General features: G+C 42.0%; 1 protein-coding gene across 1 annotated transcript in view; it reads right to left on the bottom strand.

Moving 5' to 3' along the window:
• Positions 1 to 2,478: 2,478 nt before the first annotated feature.
• Positions 2,479 to 27,962, bottom strand: part of klhl4 (kelch like family member 4) — a 42,844-nt gene continuing 17,360 nt past the window's right edge. Inside the window, exons 2-11 of the mRNA XM_008119690.3 lie at positions 26,125 to 26,301; positions 23,850 to 23,986; positions 22,707 to 22,903; positions 16,865 to 17,077; positions 15,261 to 15,447; positions 13,837 to 14,061; positions 12,148 to 12,310; positions 9,904 to 10,116; positions 6,714 to 6,885; positions 2,479 to 5,014 (exon numbers count right to left, since the gene is read on the bottom strand). Of these exons, the coding sequence (XP_008117897.2) occupies positions 4,955 to 5,014; positions 6,714 to 6,885; positions 9,904 to 10,116; positions 12,148 to 12,310; positions 13,837 to 14,061; positions 15,261 to 15,447; positions 16,865 to 17,077; positions 22,707 to 22,903; positions 23,850 to 23,986; positions 26,125 to 26,301 (1,744 nt within the window). The 3' untranslated portion in view covers positions 2,479 to 4,954. The remainder of the gene's footprint in view (positions 5,015 to 6,713; positions 6,886 to 9,903; positions 10,117 to 12,147; positions 12,311 to 13,836; positions 14,062 to 15,260; positions 15,448 to 16,864; positions 17,078 to 22,706; positions 22,904 to 23,849; positions 23,987 to 26,124; positions 26,302 to 27,962) is intronic.

The following is a 27,962-nucleotide window of genomic DNA, read 5'->3' as shown; positions in this document are numbered from 1 at the left end:
CACCAAATTTGGCCACAAAAGACATAGTCATCCAATCTATGTCTTTCAATCAAAAAACCTAGAAAAATAAAGTCCAAATAACAAAAAAACCCAATTGCTTACCAACTTGAATAGCACTGAACAGCCTTGCAGCTTCAAAGCCAGGCTGCTTCCTAACCAGAGGGATACTCCATTGGCCACCTTGAATAGCACTGAACAGCCTTGCAGCTTCAAAGCCAGGCTGCTTCCTAACCAGAGGGATCCTTTATTGGCCACCTTGAATAGCACTGAACAGCCTTGCAGCTTCAAAGCCAGGCTGCTTCCTAACCAGAGGGATCCTAACCACCAGACTAAGCCACAGCAACGCGTGGCCGGGCACAGCTAGTACATATATATATATATATAGCCACAAACTTTTGTATTGACTCAGTATTGATATTGAAGTACAGTAATTAAAAGCAGATAAAGACAAACTTAACTTAATGCAACGTGGTTTTACTGTACTGCAGAAAAAGCTCTGTGAACGCAATTTTAATTAAATGGCAGTCAATAAGCTTTTCAACTTAATGAAATTCACTAATATCATTTCAGCACAGATACAAACTTAATAAACATTGATTTCATTTTAATTTTTAAGTATTATTTTTTGTTAGTTGCCTGAGAGTTCCGATGATGAGTCTGTGACAATGGCACGTCCACTATGACAGGTTTCTCCAAAGCATCACGTTTTGCTGCAAATTCCAAGAGGATGGTTCTTTTCCCCGCGTAAGGCAATGGGGAAAAATTCATACCATACTGAAACAAAGCTGTAATATTATTTCCCATTGTGCAAGGGCTTTAATTTAGATTTAGATTTCTCAATTAGGGCAGAACACACAATTAAGTCAAGTTTTTAAGGGTAAGTGGTCTGTAGTTCTCCATGTCCGTTCTGAGATCCGATAATATCCAGATCAGTCATTTGTAATGGAATGGCATTTTGGATCCATTAAAATGGGAACATATATGTTATGCTTTGCAGTGGCGCACTGTTTGGCCTATTATTTTAGGAAAAATGTCAATAATCTCTTTCCAGAAAGCTGCAACTTTAGGGCAATCAAGCCACAGGTGCACAAAAATTATGTCCTCTCCAACAGAGCAGAGCAATTGAGATATTGTTTTATCTGATAATCTGACAAATGTTAGATACCACTGATGAATTATTTTGCATATGGATTTGAAAGACAGAAAGCCACCCATGCTATTCCATCATGTGTGTCTTATGGCCATATTTAGATCAGATTCCCACATTGAAGAATGATTTTGTCATCAACTTCTCTGGACTGAATGTCGCTTTGTCCGAATGCCTGATCACCGTCTCCCAAGGCAGTAACTTCACTCTCAGCTCAAAAAAGGAAAGTGGAAGGTCAGTGGGTAGGGGAAAAGACTGAAAAATGGGCTTAAAGCAAACCTTAAAGAACGTGGCATAAACATCAAAAGAGAAATGGGAAGCCTTGGCCAATGAGTGTCTAACTGGAGGTCAGCTGTGACCAACAGTGTTGTGGATTTCAAAGAAACAGGAATAGAGGGAGAAATGTGCCAATCAGACTCATGGGCCACGAGTGATAGCCTGTGGTGATGATGATGATGATGATGAATCAGCTGTTGTGCTTTTGATTCAGGAGGCTTTCGTTATGGAGGTTGTAATGAAGTACGAATGTTTGGTTTACAGATGTTATGTTTAATTGTGTGCTTGTGTTTTAAAAGGGTAAGTATTACAGTTATTGCATCTCAGCACTCAGAGGCTGGTTGCCATGGAGAAGTAGGCGGAGCCAACTGCCATTTAGTTGAAGAAGTGCAGAGTTTAAAAAGAGAGTCAGTCTGTGCTCTGATGAGGCACAGGGAAGATTGATCCCAGGTTGAGGGTATCAAGGGAGACTCAATTGTTCATTTTGAGTCGGTTTAAAATAAGTTTGGTGACTTATTTAATGTAGTCTGTGTCCTGGCAAGGAACAGAGAATCTGTGATCGTATATCACAGGGTGACTGCGGTTTTAAAGTAGCAGAGAAAGAAGTGACACTTTAGAGAGTTTGACTCATCTCATTCTAGTATTGTAACTGTTAATAAAAATACCTCTAAGTAAGAAACAACATTGTAACCACTAAGCTCTGTGCCTGAATAAACATGTTCTTGTTTTTCCAACATTGAAGCCTCTGTCGCATATATTATAAACCAAGTTACACTACCATCTAAAGTGAATAAGAAGAAAGAAAGAAAGAAAGAAAGAAAGAAAGAAAGAAAGAAAGAAAGAAAGAAAGAAAGAAAGAAAGAAAAGTAAATGGTCTCCTCCCTGAGTCTTTGGTAGTTGCATCTTTACGAATTGGTGGCAGTCGTAATTAGCTTCATTACAAATTGGTGGCAGCGGTGGGATAAAAAAGATTCCCCCTGCCTGAAAGAGCCTTAGTCGTTCATAGTCCCTTACAGAGGTATATACAGACAATAAATTGAGATCTACAGATAGGAAACCATACACAACTGGCTTTATATTTTACTTCTTTATTTCACACAGCGTCAACAAAGGCTTATTCCCTCATCCATCTCCCAAAGTTAGGTTGCTCAGATCCCTTCTCTGATGGGACATCATGATGGGAGCAGGGAGCTGTTGCTAGGTACTTGTCCAAATGGAGAGACGCTTTGCTTCAATCAACAATGAAATGGCTGGCAGGAAAGGGACTGGAAATATCAGTCAACTGCTTCCTGGTGGACAGGAGAACAGATCTCTGTCGCTGACAGCAGTTGCAGGCCAGCAAGGAGAGACAGGGGGTGTTTAGAGGATAATTGTGATAGGGACCCTTCTGAGTGTCATGCTGAAAATCACTCACTGGAGATGAGAAAATTACTCAGCTGCTTCCAAATCAACTGATCAGACCTCTGCTGGGTTGCTGTGATTTTCCGGGCTGTCTGGCCATGTTCCAGAAGCATTCTCTCCTGACATTTCACCCACATCTATGGCAGGCATCCTCGGAGGTTCTGAGGTCTGTTGGAAACTAGGCAAGTGGGGTTTAGATATCTGTGGCTTTGCAGCTTCGAAGCCTGGCTGCTTCCTGCCTGGGCGGGGGGAACCTTCGTTGAGAGATACAGGACAGTAAATAAAGAACATCATTCTGAAAACAGGGGAATTCCAGACAGGAAACAATCAGGGTCAGCTAACACCTAGCAATAAAGGATTCCCTCAGGCAGGAAGCAGCCAGGCTTTGAATCTGAAAGGCTAATCAAGACGATCAAGGGCAACATTAACACTTCCCTCTGACAGACAAGAGTTCTTCTTCCCACTCTGGACACCATTCCACAGATATATAAACTCCACTTGCCTAGTTTCCAACAGGCCTCACAACCTCTGGGGATGCCTGCCATAGATGTGGGCGAAATGTCACGAGAGAATGCTTCTGGAACAGCAGGCCTCACAACCTCTGGGGATGCCTGACATAGATGTGGGTGAAACATCAGGAGATAATGCTTCTGGAACACAACCATATAGCCTGAAAAACTCACAGCAACCCAGTGATTCTGTCCATGAAAGCCTTCGGCAACACAGACCTCTGCTGCTTGCAGCAGCTGCTACCCTGTTAATAGTAAGTCCGGTTGGGAGATACTACTTAGCTATCTTAAGTACATGATACAGAATCAAGGGCAATACAAATATATATTACTAGCTGTGCCCAGCCACGCGTTGCTGTGGCGAAGTATGGTGGTATGGGAAATAAAGTATTGAGGAATTGGTGGTACAGTAGAATCTCACTTATCCAACACTCACTTATCCAACGTTCTGGATTATCCAACACATTTTTGTAGTCAATGTTTTCAATACATCATGATATTTTGGTGCTAAATTCGTAAATACAGTCATAGCATTACTGTGTATTGAAGTACTTTTTCTTTCAAATTTGTTGTATAACATGATGTTTTGGTGCTTAATTTGCAAAATCATAGCCTAATTTAATGTTTAATAGGCTTTTCCTTAATCTCTCCTTATTATCCAACATATTCACTTATCCAACGTTCTGCCGGCCCGTTTACGTTGGATAAGCGAGACTCTACTGTAGTTAAGGTAAAGGGTCCCCTGGGCTGAGTGGGTTGCTAGGAGACCAAGTGAGCGGAGCTTAGCCTTCTAACTGGCAGCAATTGGATAAAAACAATTATTCCTCTCCCTCTAATTAGGACTTTATTTTTCTTTTCGTTTTGTTGTATCAACCTAGAGGCATGGATGAGGGGTTGTGATGTCAATTTTCGAGGTTGTGGGGTGTTTACTTTTGTTGCTTTGTCCGCTGCCGTGATGCCATCACTCTTTTATATATATAGATTGGGGACTGGAAGTCCAGAAGCAGCCTGAGGGCTCCTTCATCACAGTGTGCAAAATGCAGTACGTGCATCAAATGCAGCACCTCGAAACTGATACGAAGCCCTCAGACTTCTCCCCAATGCCTATCCATCCCATTGCAACTCCATGGATTTTCCTTCTCCTGGAGTCCTCCAAATAGAGTACATTCTTGTAAGAAAAAAACACCCTCCAAATAATGTTTCCCTTCCCCCTGACATTTCTGAGCCTGTTACGCCTTTCTTCTCCATATTACTATACAAGACAAGCAATTAAATGCAAAAGTACGGATCCCGTTGTATTATTACTGTTCTTGACACAGAAGTGGCTGTTCTTGACACCCTGACGACAATTTCGCTTTCTTTCTTTTTTCAAAGCACAGTTTGTACCCAGCTCTCCGCCATGAATGGAGGTTAATGTCACCGCGATGATTGAACATCTGTTGAGTTTGTCTTTGGAATGCAGGGGGGGAAATAATGTTGTTTTCATGCTCGAGCTTCACATTGGTTCATCCGTTTCACTTCTCCATCTTTAATGAAAGCAGTGTGGATGGCTTTCAAGGATACATTTCCTCTGCTTTTGTGGAGCGGGGCTCATGTATTATTTCACACCTGAAAAGGTCTGTCATGGCAGCTTTACAACGACAACACAGGTGCCGGCTCTTCCTATGTTGACTGGAACTTCCTATAAAGCACAGAAGATGTTTAGTTAATGCCCTGGAGCGTGCGGCTTGTCACTCTGGATGAATCAGGATAACAAGATGACTTTCCTCCTACTTCCCTTCTGAATAATCGTCTCTATCTAGTGCCAAAAGTACATGGAACAGTTTGTTCCATCCAGAATGTGGCAAGTTCCTGGTCTTACATCACTCAGGCTGCGTGTACCAGGAAGCTTTGTCATGTCACAATCGCCGTTTCTAATATACTAGCCTTGCCCGGCCACGCGTTGCTGTGGCTTATGGGAATCATTTCTTGACCAGGTGGAATAGCAGTGAATAGCCTCAAAGTCTGGCCATTTTCTGGAGTAGCTGGAGTCACACCCTCAATCAAAGAGAAGCCTGGCTACTTCCTTTGCAGGGGAATCTTTGTTTGGCCAGCTTGAACTGCACTGAATAGTCTTGCAGCTTAAAAGCCTGGCCGCTTTCTACATCCTCGCTAGGCCAGGTTGAATGGGACGGAGTAGTCTCGTGGCTTCAAAGCCTGGGGGTTTCCCACCTAGGCAAAATCTTGGTTGGCCACGTTGAATAGCACTGAATAGCCCTGCTGCTTGCAAGCCTGGTCACTTTCTCCCTTGCAGAATCCTTGGTTGGCCAGTTTGAATAGCAATTAATAGTCTCGGTGCGGCAGGTATGAATGCTGCAATTAGCCACCTTGATTAGCCTTGAATGGCCTTGCAGCTTCAAAGCCTGGCTGCTTCCTGCCTGGGGGAATCCTTTGTTGGGAGGTGTTAGCTGGCCCTGATTGTTTCCTTTCTGGAATTCCCAATTTCCCTGCTTTCGGAGTGTTGCTCGTTATTTACTGTCCTGGTTTTAGAGATTATATTGTTCTGTATTATTACACCACAGTAATTATTACATATTATATTTATAATCTTATATTATCTGCTTAGAACTGGATTATATGAGGCCCCTTCTACACCGCTGTATAAAATCCACACTGAACTGGATTATATGACAGTGTGAACTCTAGATAATGCAGTTCAAAGCAGATACTGTGGATTATCCTGCCTCAGCATTCTGGGTAATATAGCTGTGTGGAAGGGCCTTGAGTCTTCACTGCCATATAATCCAGTTCAAATCAGATAATCTGTATTTTATAGGCAGTGTGGATAAGGCCTAAGTGCACTCTGCCTCTGCCTTGGGTGCCATTTTGGCTGAGGGAGTTGGTAGGACATGAAGGGGGCGGGGCCTAAAGTCAGTGGGGGGCGGGGCTAAATGCAGCAGAGCCTACCTTTCTAACTGGCAGTTAGGGGGAGAAAGGCTCTTCCTCATCCTCTGTAATTTGGACTATTTTTCTAGTTTTTTTAATTGAAAGACATACCTTGGATGACTATGTCTTTTGTGGCCAAATTTGGTGTGATTGGGTTCAGTAGTTTTGTTGTTTTTCTGTTGTTGCTTTTCTCTATTTGTTTTTTAATAGATTCCTAGAAACAATAAGAGTAACTTTTTCTATTTACGACAGGTGCCTAGAGTTTTATATATTGCACTAACACCCTGCACTCTCCTAGAACAAAATATCAAACAGGATGAATGTTTGCTTAGAGGAAGCCTCAAGGGGAGGCGGATTGCGTGAACAGTACAGTATTTGAATGTAGAGGAGTTAGAAGAAGTGGAGTAACAATGAGAAGTTTATTAGGCAACTAGAGGAGAGAGAGAACAAAGTACCTCTGTCCATTCGTTGTTTTGGGCATCATAGGATTCCACGGTGTCCAGGTAAGTGTGTCCATCATAGCCTCCGACTGCATATAGCCTGTCTCCAAGAGGACAGATTCCCACAGCATCCCGAGGAACGCTCAATGGAGCTACAGTTGTCCAAGTGTCTGTCTTTGGATCATACCTAGAATATTTTGGACACATTGAACAAAGATTAAGTGTTAGACTCCAAAAATAACAACAGAATATATTATTCTTAGTCATATGCTGTCACTCACAGCTGTGTATGGTTGCCTTCCAAGTGTAGGGTCTTGGTGGTGGGTCCATCCGTGGCTGTAGATACTATTCTTAGTGTATCACCCTTAGTATAGTGGACACCTTTTTTAAAGTAGTTTTTATGGCCATTGTTGGCAAAGAGTTCAACTGGATACTTCCCACAAACACTTCCACAAGGAATTTTTTTTTTGGTGTGGGGAAGGTGACGGTGCTCCATGCAGTCATGCTGGCCACATGACCTTGGAGGTGTCTATGGACAATGCTGGCTCTTAGAAATGGAGATGAGCACCAACCCCCAGAGTCGGATATGACTGAACTTAATGTCAGGGGAAAGTCTTTACCTTTACTATGTGAAACAGTGGATCTCAAATCCATAGATCCGGAGGTCATACAACACTGCTTCTTGCTCTTTTAGGACTTCATCACACTCGAGCATGGATCCACTTCAAATCCGGTTGCTGTCTCCTACAGAATTATGGTTTTTGTAGTTTAGGCCTTTAAACTCCTCAGCCAGATAGGTCTTGGCCCTCACTAAACTTCTGCAAGAGGCAGAAACCGGATTAAAAGTGGAGCCATGTTCGTGTGATGAAGTCCTTATTTACCTTCATTCGGATGTCTTTGCCCTGAAGCCAAATGGTTTTGCCTTCATTCCAGATTGGTTCCAGGGGAAAGCAACATTTCCTGTCTAGTTAGAAAGCAATGCATGACACTCCGGAGTGGAAGAAGCACGCATCAGGAACAGAAAGTGATTGAGACAGCATAACAGAGTATGAGTGATGCTCAGTGCTTCCAAAGCGGAAGGAAGGACGGAAGTTCCTTTAAGGAAGTGATGATTCAGCTTTGTTCCAAAGCAGAGAGCAAAAATTGGGGCATCTGATACTGCCTTGTTTGGCCACTAGAGAGCCCTCCAGACCCATCTTCTGCGTCTGCCTTGTAATGCTGAAAAAATCACAAATATGCTATACATTCCGAATAGCCATGAAGTGCTAATATTGTGAAAGTCAACCAGCCATTCCCAAATATTTCCCCACTTGAAGCATTTCAAATCCATGTACGACCAAAGGCAATGCATTTCCAGTATTGATACTATAGCTCTAAGTAATGTTTTTGACTGCCTACCACTTAAAACGTGTTAGTCAGTCAATTGCCTGCCTTGGTAACAAACTAAGTGATGCATGATTTCAGTGTAGGTGAAGGGACCATAAGCCAGAAAATAGTAAACTTTTGCATATATAGCTTTGCCTATGCATATATCAAATTAGCCTTTTATATTGTATAAACCAAAGTAGTACGGTGTTGTATGTTTTCCGGGCTGTATGGCCATGTTCTAGAAATATTCTCTCCTGACGTTTCACCCACATCTATGGCAGGCATCCTCAGAGGTTGTGGGGTGTGGAGAAAGTAAGCAAGGAAGGTTTATATATCTGTGGAAAGTCCAGGGTGAGAGAAGAACTCTTTGTCAGTTGGAGGCCAGTGTGAATGTTGTAGTTAATCCCCTTAATTAGCATTGAATAGCTTCATCTCCTGGCTTCTTCCTGCCTAGGGGCATCCTTTGTTCAGAGTCGTTAGCTGCCCCTGATTAATTCATGTCTGGAACTCCTCTGTTTTCAGAGTGTTGCTTCTTATTTACCGCTCTGATTTTTGAGTTTTTTAATACTGGTAGCCAGATTTTGTTCATTTTCATGGTTTCCTCCTTTCTGTTGAAGTTGTCCACATGCTTGTGGATTTCAATGGCTTCTCTGTGTAGTCTGATGAACCAACCTGGACACAGTATATTATTTGAGAAGACATAAATGCTTGTCCACTCCAACAACTATCATGTCAGATGTGGGCGAAACGTCAGAAGAGAATACTTCTGGAACATGGCCATATAGCCCGGAAAACATACAACAACCTTGTGATCCCGGCCATGAAAGCCTTCGACAACACATCAAAGTAGTACGTGTAACACAGAGCCTTTTTATGGGCTGGTACTTTTCTCCAGAAAGTTCTTAGGAGAAAATCTAGCTTGTGCAAGTGAGGTCACAGATACCACTTGTGCCAAAATAGGTGTGGAGGTGAAGAAGACCCTCAGCAACTGGTCAAGTTTTGATAAGCCAAGATATATATTCTTTGTTAACGGAGACACGCTTCACAGCGGCCATTTACATGATACAGATCTATGTGTGTGTACGGCTGTTTTGCCTCATCATAGCTATGATAACAATAAATATTTTGATTTTTGTACTCTCACGAGACTGGGTTTTCTGCCTGATCTCCTGAGCCGGGACCCTTTTGAGGTAATTGTTTTACATAGGATCCTCTGAAAGGCATCTTGAAGTGGATACGAGAATTTATAATTTACCCGTTCCATTGTTAGATGGAAAGACAACCAATCTCTGTGTGTTCCTGTGTTGTATATATGCACGTGGCGGGAAACAACAGCATTTGCTTCATGCAAAATGGCTAGATAATATGATTTCATGAATTGTAACTTTGGCCCCATCTATACTCCATTATATGGTCAGTGTAGGTGCATATAATCCAATCCAACGCAATTAAACTGCATTATATGAGACTATAATAGCTTTGCTGTTCTGACCTTCCATTTTTGGAGACTATCAAATTGGATCTTTAATTATTTTTAATTTAGAGTATTTTTCAAAACAACATGCAATTGGAATCCTATTGATGGCTCCTGCTTACGTAGCCTGGGACTATGCAATTGCGTGTCCTTTTGCAAACAATATAGAAGCAAGTATACAGAAGGAGATTGCAAGCATCTAACTCAGGCATGGGCAAACTTGGGCCCTCCGGGTGTTTTGGACTTCAACTCCCACAATTCCGAACAGCCTACCGGCTGTTCGGAATTGTGGGAGTTGAAGTCCAAAACACCCGGAGGGCCCAAGTTTGCCCATGCCTGATCTAACTCCTTTATTGTCCGTACCTTTCCACACAATCCGAAAGACGGGAACAGTGATTAGAAGCAGGTGCGTCGTGACCTCCCACCACATACAGAAACCCGTTGTAGGTTGCAACGCCGACGCCTCCCCGCCGCTTCGACATCGGAGCACATATGCTCCATTTGTTTGTGTGGGGGTCGAAACACTCCATGGATTTCAAGCAAGAGCTGCCGTCTCGCCCGCCGACTGCATACAACCTGGAGTAGCCAACAGGAAAACAAGTGGGTTATACATTTTTCCCAATAGCACCTCACAATGTAAAACTTTGAGTTCCTAAATGTTCAACCATTTTTTAGTGCTGCCACCTCTATAAAACTCACAGGCTCTTCTTCATAGTCTATAAGGAATTGTGTACTTAGATTAAATAAATAGCTCAAGTTACTTAATGCAACGCCTCATCTATATATATAAAAGAGTGATGGCATCACGGCGATCCACAAAACAACAAAACTACAGGCCCCCCAACCTCGAAATTTGACAACACAACCCATCATCCACGCCTCTAGGTTGATACAACAAAAAGAAAAGAAAAATAAAGTCCTAATGAGAGAGAGAGAGGAATAATTGCTTTTATCCAATTGCTGCCAGTTAGAAGGCTAAGCTCCTCCAACTTGGTCTCCTAGCAACCCAATAAAAAATAATAAAAAACACTAAAAAATTAATACAATAAAATACTATAATAACAGAAAATAACTAAAAATAATACAAGAAAATAATAAAATATAATAAATAAAAATATAACTTACAATAAAATTAATAAAAAATGCAAATAACGTCAAATAAAAATTACATAACAATTTTTAACCAATACCACCACCATTTTGCCACAGCAACGCGTGGCCGGGCACAGCTAGTTGTTTTATATAACACAACTAGCTGTGCCCTGCCACGCGTTGCTGTGGCCCATTGGAATTGCACTGAATAGCTCCGGTTTTTGGGGTTTCTTATGCCCTGTGGAGTTTTGTGACGTGATATTTTGTGGTTTCAACCTCGAGGCATGGATGATGGATTGTGTTGTGAAATTTCGAGGTTGGGGGGTGTTTAGTTTTGTTGTTTTGCTCGGTTCCAGGATTCCATCACTCTTTTATATCTATAGATGTAACAACATTTGAAAAATGCTGTGTTCCTGGTTTTATTGTGTTATTCCTATTTAACTGTGCAGTAATTGAAAGTAGTTATTATATTCCAGAAACTTTGTGGCCGCCACAAACTACTGTATATACTCGAGTATAAGCCTAGTTTTTCAGCCCTCTTTTTAAGACTGAAAAAGCCGCCCTCAGCTTATACTCGGGTGAGGGTCCTGGTTGGCTTATATTTGGGTCAGCTTATACTCGAGAATATATGGTCCATTTATTATTTTTCTCTATTATTATTGGTGTTATTACATTTATTTTTCTCTATTATTGTTGCTACTATTACATTTATTTTACTCTATTTTTATTATTAATACATTTATTATTTCACTCTGATCTTATTATTACTATTAATTTATTATTTTACTCTATTTATTATTACATGTATTATTTTACTTTATTATTATTAAAAGGATACATAAGCACATTTACATTGAAGAAGAAGAGAATAATGATTTGATCAGAGTTGGACAGTCTTACCTTAAATTTGAGCTTTATGTAAATATTCAAAAACATTTAACCTACTGATGCCTCAATTAATGTAATTTTATTGGTATCTATTTTTATTTCAATGTTGTCAATGTTGTCCCAGATTTCTTGTGGTAAAATTAGGTGCCTCGGCTTATATTCGGGTCGGCTTATAGTCGAGTATATACGGTATGTTGAATTGGTTGAGATTTGATGAGATATTAATGAAATACTAAATCAAAATGTGCTATATCAGTATCAGGATGTCCCACCAAAACAAAGTTTTTGCAGGTTAATAAACTTTTCCTATGTTTTTATGATAGAACCAGCTACGAAATGATAATTAGAATCCAGGAACAAGAACCATGTTGCATAGTGTATTCAATCTATTTAAGTCTTCATCTCATCTCCCCAAATATGTCTAGTCGTGGAATCCAGACTCAGGTGATATGCTTTTATACTGTTTCTCTTTTACTTAAAATAATATTTACTACATATTCTAAGCACCACTGTCCAGTAGTACTGAACAGGAGGAGTAAAAATAACTTGGCGAGGTTAATACATGTATGCCTATTTATATGTTTCCATGCATGTGTGTGAAAGGCAGGATAACCCAGTTGTACATACTTGCTGTTTAGTGCGGCAACCCCCACTGTGCTCCTGGGAGTTGCCATGCTTGCTACATAATTCCACTGCCGAGCCTGAGGATCCCATCTTTCAACGGTATTGAGGTAGCTCCAGCCATCATGGCCTCCCACCGCATACATCGGTCCTTCGAGCATCGCTACACCTGAGGACAAGAGAGTGGGAGGAATCTTTAAAAATCAGGACGTAATTCTGGAATTGTAAAGATATATGTATGTGTGTGTGTGTGTATCTATATATATATATAAATGTAATGTACGTTTGTAGGACTGAGTAAACAACAAAACCACCGAACCAAACCACACCAAATTTGGCCACAAAAGACATAGTCATCCAATCTATGTCTTTCAAACAAAAAACCTGGAAAATAAAATCCTAATTAGAGAACGAGGAAGAGCCGTTTTCAACCCTGGTTGCTGGTCAGAAGGGTAGGCCTGCCCCCTTTAAGCCCCGCCCACTTTGTCTCCTAGCAACCTCCTTGGCCACAATGGCACCGGGGTACAGCCAGGGTTCAGGCTTTGGAGGCTGCAAGGCTATTCACTGCGATTCCACCTGGCCAACAAAGCATTCCCATAAGCCACAGCAACACGTGGCCGGGCACAGCTAGTAGATAGATCAATAGATAGATAGATTTCTTTCTCAATGAATCCACAAGAATACAACACTGGAGTATGTGCAACATGTAGCTTTCCTGGGACTACATCTATGTTGTGAGCCTTGTTGCCTCTGAAAGCTCACCAGGTCCCCTATTTGGTAGTTTCCGCAATCTTATGGAAACTTTATTTTTCCATTGCATAGATAGATAGATATATCTTTGAATAGCATCCGGAAGGTTTAACACACCTGTGCGGTTTCCTTTGCTGTCTGTGCCAATTTTTCCCCTCACTTTCTGTCCCTGTGATCATAAGATTTTTGAAAATTATCTTCCTGCTGGAGCAGTACCTGTTAATCTACTCACATTTGTATGTTTTTGAACTGCTAGGTTGGCAGAAGCTGGGGCAAACAGCGGGAGCTCACTCCGCCCCCTGGTTTTGAACCACCGACCTTTTGGTCAGCAAGTTCAGCAGCTCAGTGGTTTAACCATATGTTTATAACTCTTGGATGTACATTGAACAGAAATATGTTGGCATCTCCAACATCTGAGCATGAGGAAAGCAAAGGTGACCAGTTGACCCATTCCAACAGAAAGCTCTGACGAGTCTGACTTGGAATGCTTATGTAGTCAATGGGACTGGAATGGGCTTATCTTTTCTAGAGATATTTCAAGAAAGGCTGGAGTGTTTTGACTCTGTTCCTGCATCTCAGGGTTTGGACCGGATGGCCCTTGGGATCTTTTCCAACTCTATGTTTTCACGATTCTGTGATGTCTACTTTACGACAAACTCTGTTTCTCTATCAGCTACACGACTGATCGATCTCCATGCTCCTACCTATTGAATTTGGTAAGTTTGTATGAACTGACTAAATTGGCCCTTCCCTTTAAAATTCAAATATTCAAGAGAGGCGAACTGACAAATTCATCCATCTCTAGGCTTGTCAAATTGGCAATTGAGTTCCGCAGTCTTTGGGATTTTGCGGATTTTAATTCTGACGCTCCTTTCTCTTTTTAACAGCTGACATTTCCAGTATGTCATTCCTGACTGGCTGTTTCGAACCGCCTGTCATCTTTACCTAATCCATGCCTGTGAGTTGACATCGGAGGCATCACCGTCCAGGCTTTGGTGATTGGATTGAAGCATTCGACTGTATTGGAAGTTTTCAAGCCGTCTCTTCCTCCCACAATGTAGATCTTGTTGTCAATCACGGCAACTCCAAACTGCAGCCGCCTCCCATTCATGGTTCCAATCTGTATCCAGCTGTTTGTCCTCAAATCATATTTCTCAATAGTTGTGGTGCCTGTGGAAATGAGAGAGAGAGCAAATTGGATGGCGTACTGTTGGTTTCCGAGGCATCTTGAATGAGATTTAATTGAGTCTCTGGAGCGTTCGAAAATCTAGGTGGTGCAGAAAGCCCACAGGCCATAATTTGCTAGTTAACATCCTATGAATGAGAACCACAAAAATACTTTCTCAATTCTGCAGACTTAACTACCATTAAGACCAACATGACATGGAACCATATGGAAAATACTCTGGCCCAAGGAATATTGAACTCTTCAAGCAATCGTATGAGTAGCGGCATCTAAATTATGGATGTTTTGCAGCACCCAGGCAGACATTGGGTGCTGAACATGCATCTCTTCATTAAACTATGTGTAATGAAGTTTGAATTTTTGGTTTATAGATGTTATGTTTAATTGTGTGTTTGTGTTTTAAAAGGGTAAGTATTACAGTTATTGCTTCTCTGCACTCAGAGGCTGGTTGCCATGGAGAAGTAGGCGGAGCCAACTGCCATTTTGTTGAAGAAGTGCAGAGTTTAAAAAAGGAATTCAGTCTGTGCTCTGATGAGGCACAGAGAAGATTGATCCTAGGTTGAGGGGATCAAGGGAGACTCAATTGTTCATTTTGAGTCGGTTTAAAATAAGTTTGGTGACTTATTTTATGTAGTCTGTGTCCTGGTAAGGAACAGAGAATCTGTGATCATATACCACAGGGGTGAATGTAGTTTAAAAGTAGCAGAGGAAGAAGCTCTAACTACTTTAAGTAAAAGAAGTGACACTTTAGGGAGTTTGACTCACCTCATTCTAATATTGTAACTAATGAAAGTGCCTCTAAGTGAGAAACAACCATTGTAACCACTAAGCTCTGTGCCTGAATAAACTTGTTATTGTTCCTCCAACATCTAAGCCTCTATTGCATATATTATAAACTAAGTTACGCTGCCATCTAAAGTGAAGAAGAAGGAAAAAAAGTAAAAGGTCTCCTCTCTGAGTCTTTGGTGGTTGCATCTTCCCAAATTTGCGGCAGCGGTGGGATAAAAAGATCCCCCCCGCTTGAAAAAACCTTAGTAGTTCTTAACTCTTTACACTATGGAAATGCTACTTCGAAAATAAAAGAAAACTCAACATCACGTGAATTATGGAGCTCCATTTCACTTATCTATTGAAACTTAAGCTTTCCTAGACCAAGGGATGCTTCATCAAATGAGACGCTTACCTTTGGTGGCATCCATGCCTCCCACGGCATAAAGAGAGCCAACGGTAGACTTCCTAGGCTTGGTGCGAGGGCTTTGCAGCATGGACCTCCTTTCTGGGAGCAGGTGATACTTCATGGCTTCCATGAGAAGCTTCTGGCACTCAAGGTCGTCAGTAAACATGGGGCTGTTTTCCAGATCTGCCAAGAGCTAAGACAGGCAATGCTTTGCTGTTCAGACTGAAAGAAGCTTCTTACCTTTCCACCTCATCACATTGACTTATTTCCCCGTCGAAGAACACTTCAGGCTCATTTCATTGATGGAAAGGCACAGTGACCATCACATGATGTTGAACTGCTTCATGTGTTCCCATCCATCACTGAAATGAGCCTGAAGTTCAACATCATGTGATGGCCTCCGTTCCTCTTCATCATTGAGGAATCATCTTGTGAGCTGCTACTGCAATTTGATCCACTCTTTAAGGCAAAAAACAGTCCGGTGGGCTGAGCTGGCAAATCACCAGCAGTAATAAGATCTACCAACCGAAAGTTAGAAGCCCGGTTGGGGTGAGCACTCGACCATCAAGGCCAGCTCACTGTTTACCTAAGCAGTTCAGAAACAGCTTATATGCTGTAAGTAGAGAAATTAGGTACTGCTAATTTAGCGGAAGAGGGATTTTACGACACCATAAAGAACAAGACCAGAAATGCAATGACCAAGAGGAAGATGGAAGGAGGAAGTCCTGATGGCTCTTCGTCGTAGAGAATGGAGCAACAGCACCCTCTTGTGACTGAATCCGAGCTCAACCTCAACCTCCTAGGCACAAAAGAATTGGACTTCAAGGCTACATACCTCCTTCTGTCTGTCTGTTCTGTTTGTCCAAACGGCATTGAATGTTTGCCGTGTATGTGTACTGTGATCTGCCCCGAGTCCCCTTGGGGACATAGGGAGAAATATAAATAAAGTGTTATATTATATTATTATGGTGTGTCATCCAATGCACAAATCTTAATGATCATTGTGATGTATGACTGAAGCATATTGGGATATAGACATATTGCAATGGTATCTGGCACTCTGGCATTAAAATTGAACTTCACGTCAATGGATAGGCTTTCCCATAGACATGCAGTAACAGTATCCACACTCCTTCGTTCACTTAGGACCTCATCAGATGGTCCTCAGGCCCGTTTCCATGCTCTTAGGAAATGGAGTCCCATGGAAGCACTTCTGGTGGGACTCTGATGGTCCCTTTCCTAAGCACACGAAAATGGATCCCAAAGACCATCTTCAGGAGATGGTTGTTACCTGATCAAGCAGCAGAATGTGAGGGAAAGTGGGGAGAAGACAGAGAAAGCACATGGGGTAGCTGGCCATCCTTGAAAATGGGGAAAGATGGGAGTGGTGTAAGATAGTCCCCTCCGCTTTCCCCCACTTCCCAAACTTTTCCCCTGCCAGCCGAATGAAGTCCTTAAAGAGAACCAAGAGTGGTGATACCATTTGGGATTGCCTGCATACTCTTCCTATCTCTGTGCATTCATGTCCATCTGGACGGGTGGATTTCTCCCCACAAGCGACCCCATGCCCCCAATGCATCCCCTCCCCATTGCACAAACCGAGGCCTTACCTGTGGGGAGAGAAGCGGGAGCCTTATGTAAGACAGAAGCATCCCAAGGTCCCGTTGCCTGTTGTGCAAGTCGTGCCGGACCCACATCATCAAGGCCTTGAATATGGACTCCTCGTCCGGGACGTTGATGTCGTCGCTCGACAAGAGCTTGGCAATTTCACCGGCAGGCAGCAAGAGAAACTCCTGGTTTTTTATTACTTCGGTGAAGTGTTCCTTAGGAGGAAATAAATACAGCTTGAACTTCCGAAGGAGGAAGTAAAAACAATTTGCATTTTATAGTACTTTTTATGCAACTAGAGCTCAGAGTCTGATGAGCATGACACTAGTATGAATGTATTAACACGCACAATGCCATGATGGAACACACTAAACGTGTCCATAATGGAGGGCATTTTGAAAATCCTTGTTTTGGGAAAACAAATCTCTTGCGTGTTATGGTTGCATAATATCCCTGTGCCCGTGTAAAAAAAATATTAATTGACAGAGCAAATGTGTCATGTCAAATTTTCTGTTGACAAATCAGGATGGAAATGGGTGAGTCACATCACTGTATGAGTAAGGCATGGAGTCAGGAGGCAGGAAAAATTAGAAATTGTCTTTCAGATGTAATTCCAATCCAAGCCAAAGAAGAACTTGAAGATCTGGGTTGCTGTGAGTTTTCCGAGCTGTATGGCCATGTTCCAGAAGCATTCTCTCCTGATGTTTCGCTCTCCTCAGAGGTTGTGAGTCTATTGAAAACTAGGCATATATATCTGTGGAATAATGTACAAGGTGAGAGAAAGAACTCTTGTCTGCTTGAAGCAAGTCTGAATGTTTCATTTGGCCACCTTGATAAGCATTGAAGGGCCTTGCAGCTTCAAAGGCTGGGGGAATCCTTTGTTGGTAGGTGTTGGCTGGCCCTGATTGTTTCTTGTCTGGAATTCTTCTGTTTTCTGAGTGTTGTTATTTATTTACTATCCTGATCAATGCTAATCAAGGTGGCCAATTGCAACATTCACACTTGCCTCCAGCATCAAAGCCTGGCTGATACTTCCCTGGGGGAATCTTTTGTTGGGAGGTGTTAGCTGGCCCTGATTGTTTCTTGTCTGGAATTCATCTGTTTTCTGAGTGTTGTTATTTATTTACTACCCTGATTCAATGCTAATCAAGGTGACCAATTGCAACATTCACACTTTCCTCCAGCATCAAAGCCTGGCTGCTACTTCCCTGGGGGAATCCTTTCTTGGTAGGTGTTAGCTGGCCCTGGTTGTTTCATGTCTGAAATTCCTCTGTTTTCTGAATGTTGTTATTTATTTACTACCCTGATTAAATGCTAATCAAGGCGGCCAATTGCAACATTTATGCATCAAAACCTGGCTGCTTCCTCCCTGGGAGAATCCTTTGTTGGGAGGTGCTAGCTGGCCATGATGGTTTCCCACCCTGGATCTTCCACATATATATAAAACCCCACTTGCCTAATTTCCAACAGACCTCACAATCTGTTAGGATGCCTGCCATAGATGTGGGAGAAACGTCAGGAGAGAATGCTTCTGGAAAACTCACAGCAACCCAGTGATTCCGGCTATGAAAGCCTTCGACAACAATTTGAAGATCATGCCCTTAAAACAAGAAGTGGAGATTTGCAAACCTTTGCAACACTCAACGAACCTCCTATGGATTATTTCCACCAGCATTTCTAAGAAAATAACAGACTGGGACCTTAACCGATGCAAAGGTTGTATGAATTGACTTTAAAAGCCTTGAACGGAGCTCTAATTTAATAAGATAGTTTATTTTATTTAATAGGACTTTTAATGCAAGCACTTTCCCTACCTCTTGAATAACATAAATCAAAGGACACATGGTCATAATTTGAAAACAAAACACACATCGGCTTGTTTGTTTCAAAGTATGTTTTCTCGTCTACACACTCATGCCTAAATTAATCAATAGGTGAATCAATACGTATGCTTTTGAGTTGCAACCCAAACAAAAGATATTTTAGCACAGCAGTATCATCTCAATGAGGAAAGGAAAGCTATAAATCTTGGGCGCAAAAAGGAGAGGGTGGCCTGGCTGCTTCCTCTGCTTCCTGTTCTTTGTGATAGTTAGCAAAAAAAGGAAGACGGAAAAGTCCTTGCAAACTGCAAAAATAGCCTGAGCTGTTTATAGGAAATTATTATTATTTTTCTCCCTGTGGAAGCAAGATTACCAGGCAGGAAACTGTTAATAGTCAACATCAATGGCTGCAAAGGTAAAGTGAGGAGGGAAATCTTCATTCTGAACTCTCTGGAGTGATATCTGAGCCAACTTTCTGTTGCAACTCATGATTATTATTATGTCTGTTTTCATTTCTACCATAAGGACAAAGCATATGGCAAAAATAATGGGATTCAACCCCATATTTTCTATCATCATGGAAAATGTAGGAGCATGGGGAGTCTTTAGTAGACAAGGGGGGGAAGGAACCTCAAAATGGGTTGTGATGCATTTTCCGGGCTGTATGGTCATGTTCCGGAAGCATTCTCTCCTGACGTTTCGCCCACACCTATGACAGGCATCCTCAGAGGTCGTGAGGTCTGTTGGAAACGAGGCAAGTGGGGTTTATATATATGTGGAATGTCCAATCATGGCCAGCTAATACCTCCCAACAAAGGATTCCCCCATGGAGGTTGTGAGGTCTGTTGGAAACTAGGCAAGTGGAATTTATGTACAGTAGAGTCTCACTTATCCAACATAAACGGGCCAGCAGAACGTTGGATAAGCGAATATGTTGGATAATAAGGAGGTATTAAGGAAAAGCCTATGAAACATCAAATTAGTTTTCGATTTTACAAATTAAGCACCAAAGCATCATGTTATACAACAAATTTGACAGAAAAAGTAGTTCAATGCGCAGTAATACTATGTAGTAATTACTGTATTTACTAATTTAGCACCAAAATATCACAATGTATTGAAAACATTGACTACAAAAATGTGTTGGATAATCCAGAGTGTTGGATAAGTGAGACTCTACTGTATATATATCTGCAGAATGATGTCCAGGGCAGGAGGAAAAACTCTTGACTTCAAAGCCTGGCTGCTTCCTCCCTGGGGGAATCCTTTGTTGGGAGGTGTTAGCTAGCCATGATTGTTTCCCACCCTGGACCTTCCATAGATATATAAACCGCACAACCTCTAAGATGTGGGTGAAACATCAGGAGAGAATGCTTCTGGAACATGGCCAGACAGCCCAGAAAACTCAGAGCAACCCGTTGTGAGGTCTGTTGGAAACTAGGCAAGTCGGGTTTATATATCTGTGGGGTGGTAGAAAGAACTCTTGTCTATTGGAGGCAAGTATGAATGTTGCAATTGGCCAGCTTGATCAACATCATATATCCTTCCAGCTTCAAAGCCTGGCTGCTGCTCCCAGGGGGAATCCCTTGTTAGAAGGTGTCAGGAGAGAATGCTTCTGGAAGATCATCATACAGTCCAGAAAATGTACAACAACCCAGTGATTCCGGCCATGAAAGCCTTTGACTACCTCCTCAAAGTCTAATTTTCTTTCTCCAAGATGGTCTTGCTTCTAATTGTTCTACAAAGGAAGTTACTTGCAGCTCTGCCATTTCTTCTGAGGGTCTACGCAATGCACAACCAGGGCCCTACACAGCACAAAACTCACCCACGGAGCTATAAAAAGTCACTGATGGAGTGTGTCATCTGGATGCCCCCCTTCCGCAGGCTTCAAAACCACTGAGCTTCACAGAGCTTTTCATCTTCTCTGAATAGTCAAAGTGCCTTGGTTTGAACTTCTCCCCATCCTCCCATCCGTTCCTTTTCACACGGGGAGCCCAACAATGGTTCCCTCTTTAATGCATTTGAAGGAGCAGAGAGAGAGACTCCTTTAGACCTTCTCCACTAAAATATTTATACCCTTATTTAGCTTCACAGCGAGCTCTTTTTGCCCACCTGACAGCCTGATTATTCTTTGCTTTGAATTAGCAATGGGTTAGGATGGAGAGACGGCCCTGGGTGGGTGCCTTTTTCTCCTTCTCACTTTCTCCAGCACCAGCTGCCCAACCCACTCGGTCCTTCCTATTTTTGCTCCAAATGCGGCTGCCTTTTCGATGCCACCAAAGGCAAAAAAAAAAAGAACCCATGTACTTCTGCTTTATTGACTATTCTAAAGCCTTCGACTGTGTGGATCATAATAAACTATGGCATGTTCTTGGTGGTCTGGGGAGACCAAGTCCCCTTGTCTGTCTCCTGAGAAATCTGTATAAAGACCAAGTAGCCACAATCGGAACAGATCACGGAACAACAGACTGGTTCAAGTTTGGGAAAGGAGTGCAGACACCAGGGCTGCATACTTTCACCCTCCCTATTCAACTTGTGCGCAAAACACATCACGCGACGTGCGGGGCTTGAGGAATCCAAGACTGGAGTTAAAATTTCTGGAAGAAACATTAACAATCTTATGTATGTAGACGATACCACTCTGATGTCTGGAAGCGAGGAGGAGCTGAGGATCCTTTTCACCAAGGTGAAGGAAGAAAGTGCAAAAGCTGGGTTGCAGTTAAACGTCAAGAAAACCAAGATCATGGCAACCAGACCTATCGATAACTGGCAAATAGAGGGAGAAAATGTGGAGGCAGGGACAGACTTTATATTTCTAGGCGTGAAGATTCCTACAGCCAGGAAATCAGAAGACGTTTCCTTCTTGGGAGAAGAGCAATGGTCAACCTGGACAAAATAGTGAAGAGCAGAGACATCACACTGGCAATGAAGGTCCGCATAGTCAAAGCAATGGTATTCCCAGTAGTCACCTATGGATGCGAGAGATGAACCATAAGGAAGGCTGAGCGAAGGAAGAGAGACACTTTTGAACTCTGGTTCTGGAGGAAAATCCTGAGCGTGCCTTGGACCTTGGCAAGAAGATCCAACCAGTCCATCCTCCAGGAAATCATGCCCAATGGCTGCTCACTGGAGGGAAGGATAACAGAGGCAAAGTTGAAGTATTTTGGCCACATCATGAGGAGACAGGAAAGTTAGGAAAAGATCACGATGCTGGGGAAAATGGAAGGAAAAAGGAAGAGAGGCAGACCAAGGGCGAGATGGATGAAGTGACTGGGTTGACCTTGAAGGAACTGGGGGCGGTGACGGCCAACAGGGAGGTCTGGCCTGGACTGGTCCAGGAGGTCACAAAGAGTCGGAGACGACTAAATGACTGAGCAGCAACAGTAAAGGCATTTAGGTCTGTCAAAATGAACAGCGCATCTTCTATCCTTTGACTGAAAAGGGATCTAGCTCTGTCTTCCTCTATCATCTGGAAACAGAGCACTGGAGGAGAAGCCAACTCTTTGCCCTTTGGAGAGGACGACGTTGAGCTTTGGAAAGCATGCCTGCCTTTGATGGGTGCGACGAATCCATTAGCTTAGTTGCAGATGAAAAACTCTTCAAATTAAAAGGAGTCGTGCAAATGAGTCCTTCTTCTCAGTACTTCCCAGCTCACCATTTCATTGGGAACTATGTTTGCAGCAGAAGGAAGAGTGGACGATACTATATCGAGCAACTTGCCTAGACAAAGACATTTCACTGAATGTATCAAGGGTGAAGGCCACGGAGGTGCAACATGCACCACGGTGGTGTAACATTCCGGAACATGTTGCACCACCATACAGTGTAAATACAAGATTGTCCTGTTACTATAGACTCACTAGTAATACAGAATAGAATAATAGTTACAAACTGATTATTATTTATAATTCAAGAACTATCAAACAAAACATTGCAATATTTTGACAATTCTACTGTATATTTTGAGCATTTCTAATATCTTTCCATTAGCTATCTCTAGACACTGTGTTGTCTCAATCCTCACCATGGTGTACACATGGGCCACTTGCAAGAGGTCCGTGCAGCCCTGAGCATCTCCGAAGGATCGGATCCCTAAGCAGTTGGAAGGATGAAGCTGCTTCATGAGGAAGTTGCAGCAAACCTCAATGACTTGCGAAAGCTGGAGGAGACAAGCTGCAGCCAACAAGCTCTCGATGGTGTCCTCTTTCAGTTCCAAGATACCTGTGGTTCATTTTAAAACACACACACACACACACATATATATTAGAGATGTGCAAACAGTCTGAAATCTGATTATTAATTCGTTTCAGAGATTCAGGAGGACCCTGATTTATTTCGTAAAAATTCAGAGGGGTTCCATTTCGCTTCTTAATCCAATTCTCAGAAGTTTTGTAATTGTTTTGTTAAGATTTGTTCCATTAGCACCAATGGGGAAAATTTCAAGGCTTATTTCTCTGACATTTTTATGGCTATCGGGATGAAACTTGGCACATCTGTAGGGAACACTGACTTTAAGTCTGCCTAGTTTCATAATGTTTTGGACATCCACTGATTTTTAGGAATTTAAAAAAAAATTCAATTAAAAATTATTATTTGAAACTACAGCTTAAAATGCTCTAAAACAACAAATTGTTACTAATGTTTCCAAAAATTTTCAGAGGCTTCCATTTCATTTCATAATGCTTTGGAGGTGGTCCCATTCTGATTCGTAATTCAGAGATTTGCCTTAACGAATCATACAAATCTCTGAATTATGGAACTGAGTTTCGAAGCTTTGCACAACCCTAATATCTATCCCATCTTTCCTCCCATGAGCTGTAGTAGGACTCCAAAAGTGTCCTCATAACACCTCAAGAGGGAAGTTCAAAATAGAGATACTTAACTCATGATCATTTGTGGTTCTGTGGAGACCTTCAAAGTCCTAATCCAGTGACTAGAAACCATTGGCTTGCTAAAAGCACAATACAACTGAATGTAGTATGTTTAGTGTCACATCCCCGCCCTGAGTCCCTTCGGGTGAGAAGGGCGGGATAGAAATATTGGAAATAAAATAAATAAATAATCCCATTGGAAGGAGAAGGAGTGAAGATCTATCCCCTTCAGATGACTGGATGTTCAACTGGACCTGAGAGTGCAGGCTCTCCAAAGAAAAGGACTTTATGTTTACCTGTGTAGGCATAACGCACAAGGTCTTTCAGAGCATCAGGATCCACGCCTTCCATTTTTATCTCTTCTTGCTTGGCCTCGCGGACATCATTGGTAAACATTGCAGCAAAATAGTCAGAGGCAGCGCTCAGAACCAGCCTAGGAAGAGAGGGATTTGGTGAGCATCAGCTTTGAGTACAGAGGAAAGCATCAGCCTTTAGTAATTGTGTGTCTTGCCTCAGTTGTTTTGTTTTCGAAATGATGCATTGTGACCATGGAATAACACTCCTTGGGCCTATGATTGGAACGTTATGCATCTCTGCAGTCACAAGCAAAGAGTGATTAAGTCATTTAATATTCTCCCAGAGAGCTGTTTTGCTTCACTGGCAACCTTCCTACCAGTTAAACCTTCTCCTCCGAGTAGCCAATGTATATATATATATATATATATATATATATATATATATATATATATACGCACACACACACACTAGCTTTGGTCGGCCACGTGTTGCTGTGGCTTTTCGGAATAATTTGTTGGTCAGGTGGAACCTAGCGGCAAGGTCGTTGGGTTCTGTTGCCAAGTTTTGTGGTTCTGTGACTTTTAGTTTTGTTGTTTACTCCTATGCCGAAATTCCATTACCTTTTTATATATATAGATATATATACACACATATGAAGCGAGGGACTAGTAAGGAGAGATGAGCATTTACAATTTATTTTTCAACAAGGACTTTCCAAAGCCTCAAAATTTCTTCATAAAGTAAATGCAAAAAATTTAAGAATAAAAATAAATAAAACATAGGACAAAGCAAAATGCCGTATATACTCGAATATAAGCCAATCTGAATATAAACCGAGACACCTAATTTTACCACAAAAAAACTGGGAAAACTTATTGACTTGAGTATAAGCCAAGGGTGGGAAATGCAGTGTCTACTGGTAAATTATTTGAGGTGCAGAATTAGAGCTTTCCAACTATTCTGAAACAACTACATCAGACAAATACAACACGGTTCTCTCCAAGCTGAAAATGGCTGCGTCTGGATTATTGCCAAATGAGCTGTAACTGAATTAGGTTAGAGCAAATTGGTGGATGTTTAGTTGCATTCGGTTCTTGAATAATTTAACAAGAATGCGTAAAGTGCTTCATCAATGAGATGGAAAATGCTTTAAAGACCACATGCTATGGTCTTGCAAGAACAGTGTTGGTTTCCAATTTGCTTCTGAGCAAAATTCAGGGTGATGGCTGTAAATAACTTGGGCCTGGATTTCTACAAGGCTGGTTCCTCTTGTATGAATTTTCCTGGAATTAGAAATCATCGACAGAGGTCCTGCTATGTTGGATTATGGATGGATGTATATGAAATGTAAATCAAGTGTTTTCTGCTGTTTAGCAAGAGTGTGTTTCAGCAATGAAACAGTTAACAGCAGGCTAGTTTGACAGACAGCCTGCTGTGACCTATCAGGCATGATTTCCAGCCTTGGAGGTCGGGAACTTCCTTCGGACTGAGGAATGTGCTTCTTATCTCTGTGTGTTGAGCTGTGCTTGCCGAGCGAAGAGGCTATAGAAGAATGCCAGCTCAGAGCGATGGCTTTTGCTGTGCTTTATAAATATGTAGATATTGAAATAAATGTTTGGACTTTAGACTACTGATGTCTTTGAGTCTGACATTGAACAGGAATTGGTGAGGCAGCTGATTCACCAATTCATCAGGTTGCTGGTGAGCAGATGATCGATGGTGTTTTGAAGAAACCCACCCAACACGTGCCCCTGACCCCTGGCTCTGCTGTTGCATCATCACCCCACGCTGTCATGCTATATGTCCCACCATCCCACAAGTCACCATGACTGAGGATCTCCATTCCTAAGGAGATCTGGTTGGCTCCATTCTTTCTCATTGGTCTTCATGGCTTAGCAGGGATCATTGGGTTCCTCTACTCATTGAAAGCTCAGTATCTCATGGTGTTTGTGGCATGAACATGTATCTGATAGCACCTGGTAGACTTTCAAAAACCCGATAAATATTGGGACATTGTTTTCTGTGCTCAGAATATGAGATATTCCTAATCAGAACTCATTAAAAAAACAAAGCAATGTAAATTATGAACTTGTTCCAGAGTTCAATGCTGTTTTCAAGGAGAATCATCTTACAGTCTATACGAGGCATGGGCAAACTTCAGCCCTCCAAGTGTTTTGGACTTCAACTCCCACCATTCCTAACAGCCTCAGGCCCTTTCCTTTTCCCTCTCAGCCTCTTAAGGTGAAAAATCAAAAGACCAGTCCAAGCACTTACCTGTGAGCAGGGATCTTGTGGTCTCCAGCAATGAGGAGAACATCACATAGTTGTTTCTGCTGAAGGTAATTCTCCATCTTGCGGAACGTTTGCTCTGCGTGATTTGCACAATGGAAGTATTCATCGGATCCATTGTTATTCACTTCTGCAGGAGAGGAGCTGCTGCTTATTGATAGCCTGTTGGAGATGAAATGAGGTCACTTGCACCATAAGAACTGGTCTAGGGAAATAGCAAAATAACCAAAGAATCTGAGCAAAAAAAAAAATGAAATTTAGGTACGAGAACTAACAAGCAGGTTAAACAACCAGCAGCAGGTTAAACAACCAGTTGTCAGTCAAACATTTGACAGTTTGAAGCCCGGGTCAGGGTGAGTTCCTGGCCTTTAGCCCAGCTTCCGCCTACCTAGCGGTTCGAAATCAAAATGTGAATATTTAATATTTATGTATTTACGGTACTTCTAATCCGCCTTTCTCAACCCCCGGAGGGGATTCAAGGTGGCTTTACACATCAGAAGCTATTCGATGCCTTTATAAAACAGAGTATAAAAATAAATATTTAAAATGGAATTATAAAAACAGTTAACAACACTAAAAACATTAAAACAATACCATCACAATGAATCACGTGATCCACAACCATAGTCAGGCCGTTCCAATAGTCAACTGCACATCATTTAATACTAATGTTTTATTAGTGGTCCATGCTCAAAGTGGTCCCTGGTCAAAAAAAGGTTGGAAACTACTAGGCTAAGCAGTATAATTTCTCCAATGGTGTAGGGCATAGACATCCTGAGATAATGCAACATGTCTCATTTGCAGTTGTCAATGTCTATTGTTTCCAAATGCCGGCTGAAATCTTTTGGCACCCATCACCACCGGGACCACCTGCACTGGTTTCTGCCAGAGTCTTTGAAGTTCAATCTTGAGGTCCTGATAGCGGCTGAGTTTTTCCTCTTGTTTTTCGTCAATGCGACTGTCACCTGGGATGGCAACATCAATGATCCAAACCTTTTTCTTTTCCACAACTGTGATGTCTGGTGTGTTGTGTTCCAGAACTTTGTCAGTCTGGATTCGGAAGTCCCACAGTATCTTTGCATGCTCATTTTCCAATACTTTTGCAGGTTTGTGATCCCACCAGTTCTTTGCTGCTGGGAGGTGGGACTTGAGGCATAAGTTCCAATGAATCATTTGGGCCACATTGTTGTGCCTCTGTTTGTAGTCTGTCTGTGCGATTTTCTTACAGCAGCTGAGGATATGATCAATGGTTTCATTGGTTTCCTTGCACAGTCTGCATTTTGGGTCATCAGCTGATTTTTCGATCTTGGCCTGAATTGCCTTTGTCCTGATGTCTTGCTCCTGGGCTGCAAGGATCAGGCCTTCTGTCTCTTTCTTCAGGGTCCCATTCGTGAGCCAGAGCCAGGTCTTCTCCTTATCAGCTTTTCCTTCAGTTTTGTCAAGGAACTTTCCGTGCAATGTTTTGTTGTGCCAGCTGTCAGCTCTAGTTTGTAGTGCGGTTTTCTTGTACTGGTTTTTTGTCTGCTGTGCTTTGAGGAGTTTCTGATTTTTGACTTCAATCAAAGCAGGTTCTTCACTTTGCTTAACATATTCTGCCAGGGCATGTTCTTCTTCTTTGACTGCTTGTTTTACTTGTAGGAGTCCTCTGCCCCCTGATCTTCTAGGCAGATATAGCCGGTCAACATCACTGCGAGGGTGCAGTGAATGATGGATAGTCATGGGTTTTCTTGTTTTTCTGTCCAAATTGTCCAGTTCCGCCTGTGTCCAGTTTATAATGTTTATTATTATTATTATTATTATTATTATTATTCCACACTGGGCAT

This window comes from Anolis carolinensis, unplaced genomic scaffold, assembly GCF_035594765.1.
Source record: "Anolis carolinensis isolate JA03-04 unplaced genomic scaffold, rAnoCar3.1.pri scaffold_12, whole genome shotgun sequence".
Taxonomy (NCBI): Eukaryota; Metazoa; Chordata; class Lepidosauria; order Squamata; family Dactyloidae; genus Anolis; species Anolis carolinensis.
The sequence above is the reverse complement of the archived record's forward strand: the minus strand, read 5'-3'. Positions and strand labels throughout refer to the sequence as shown.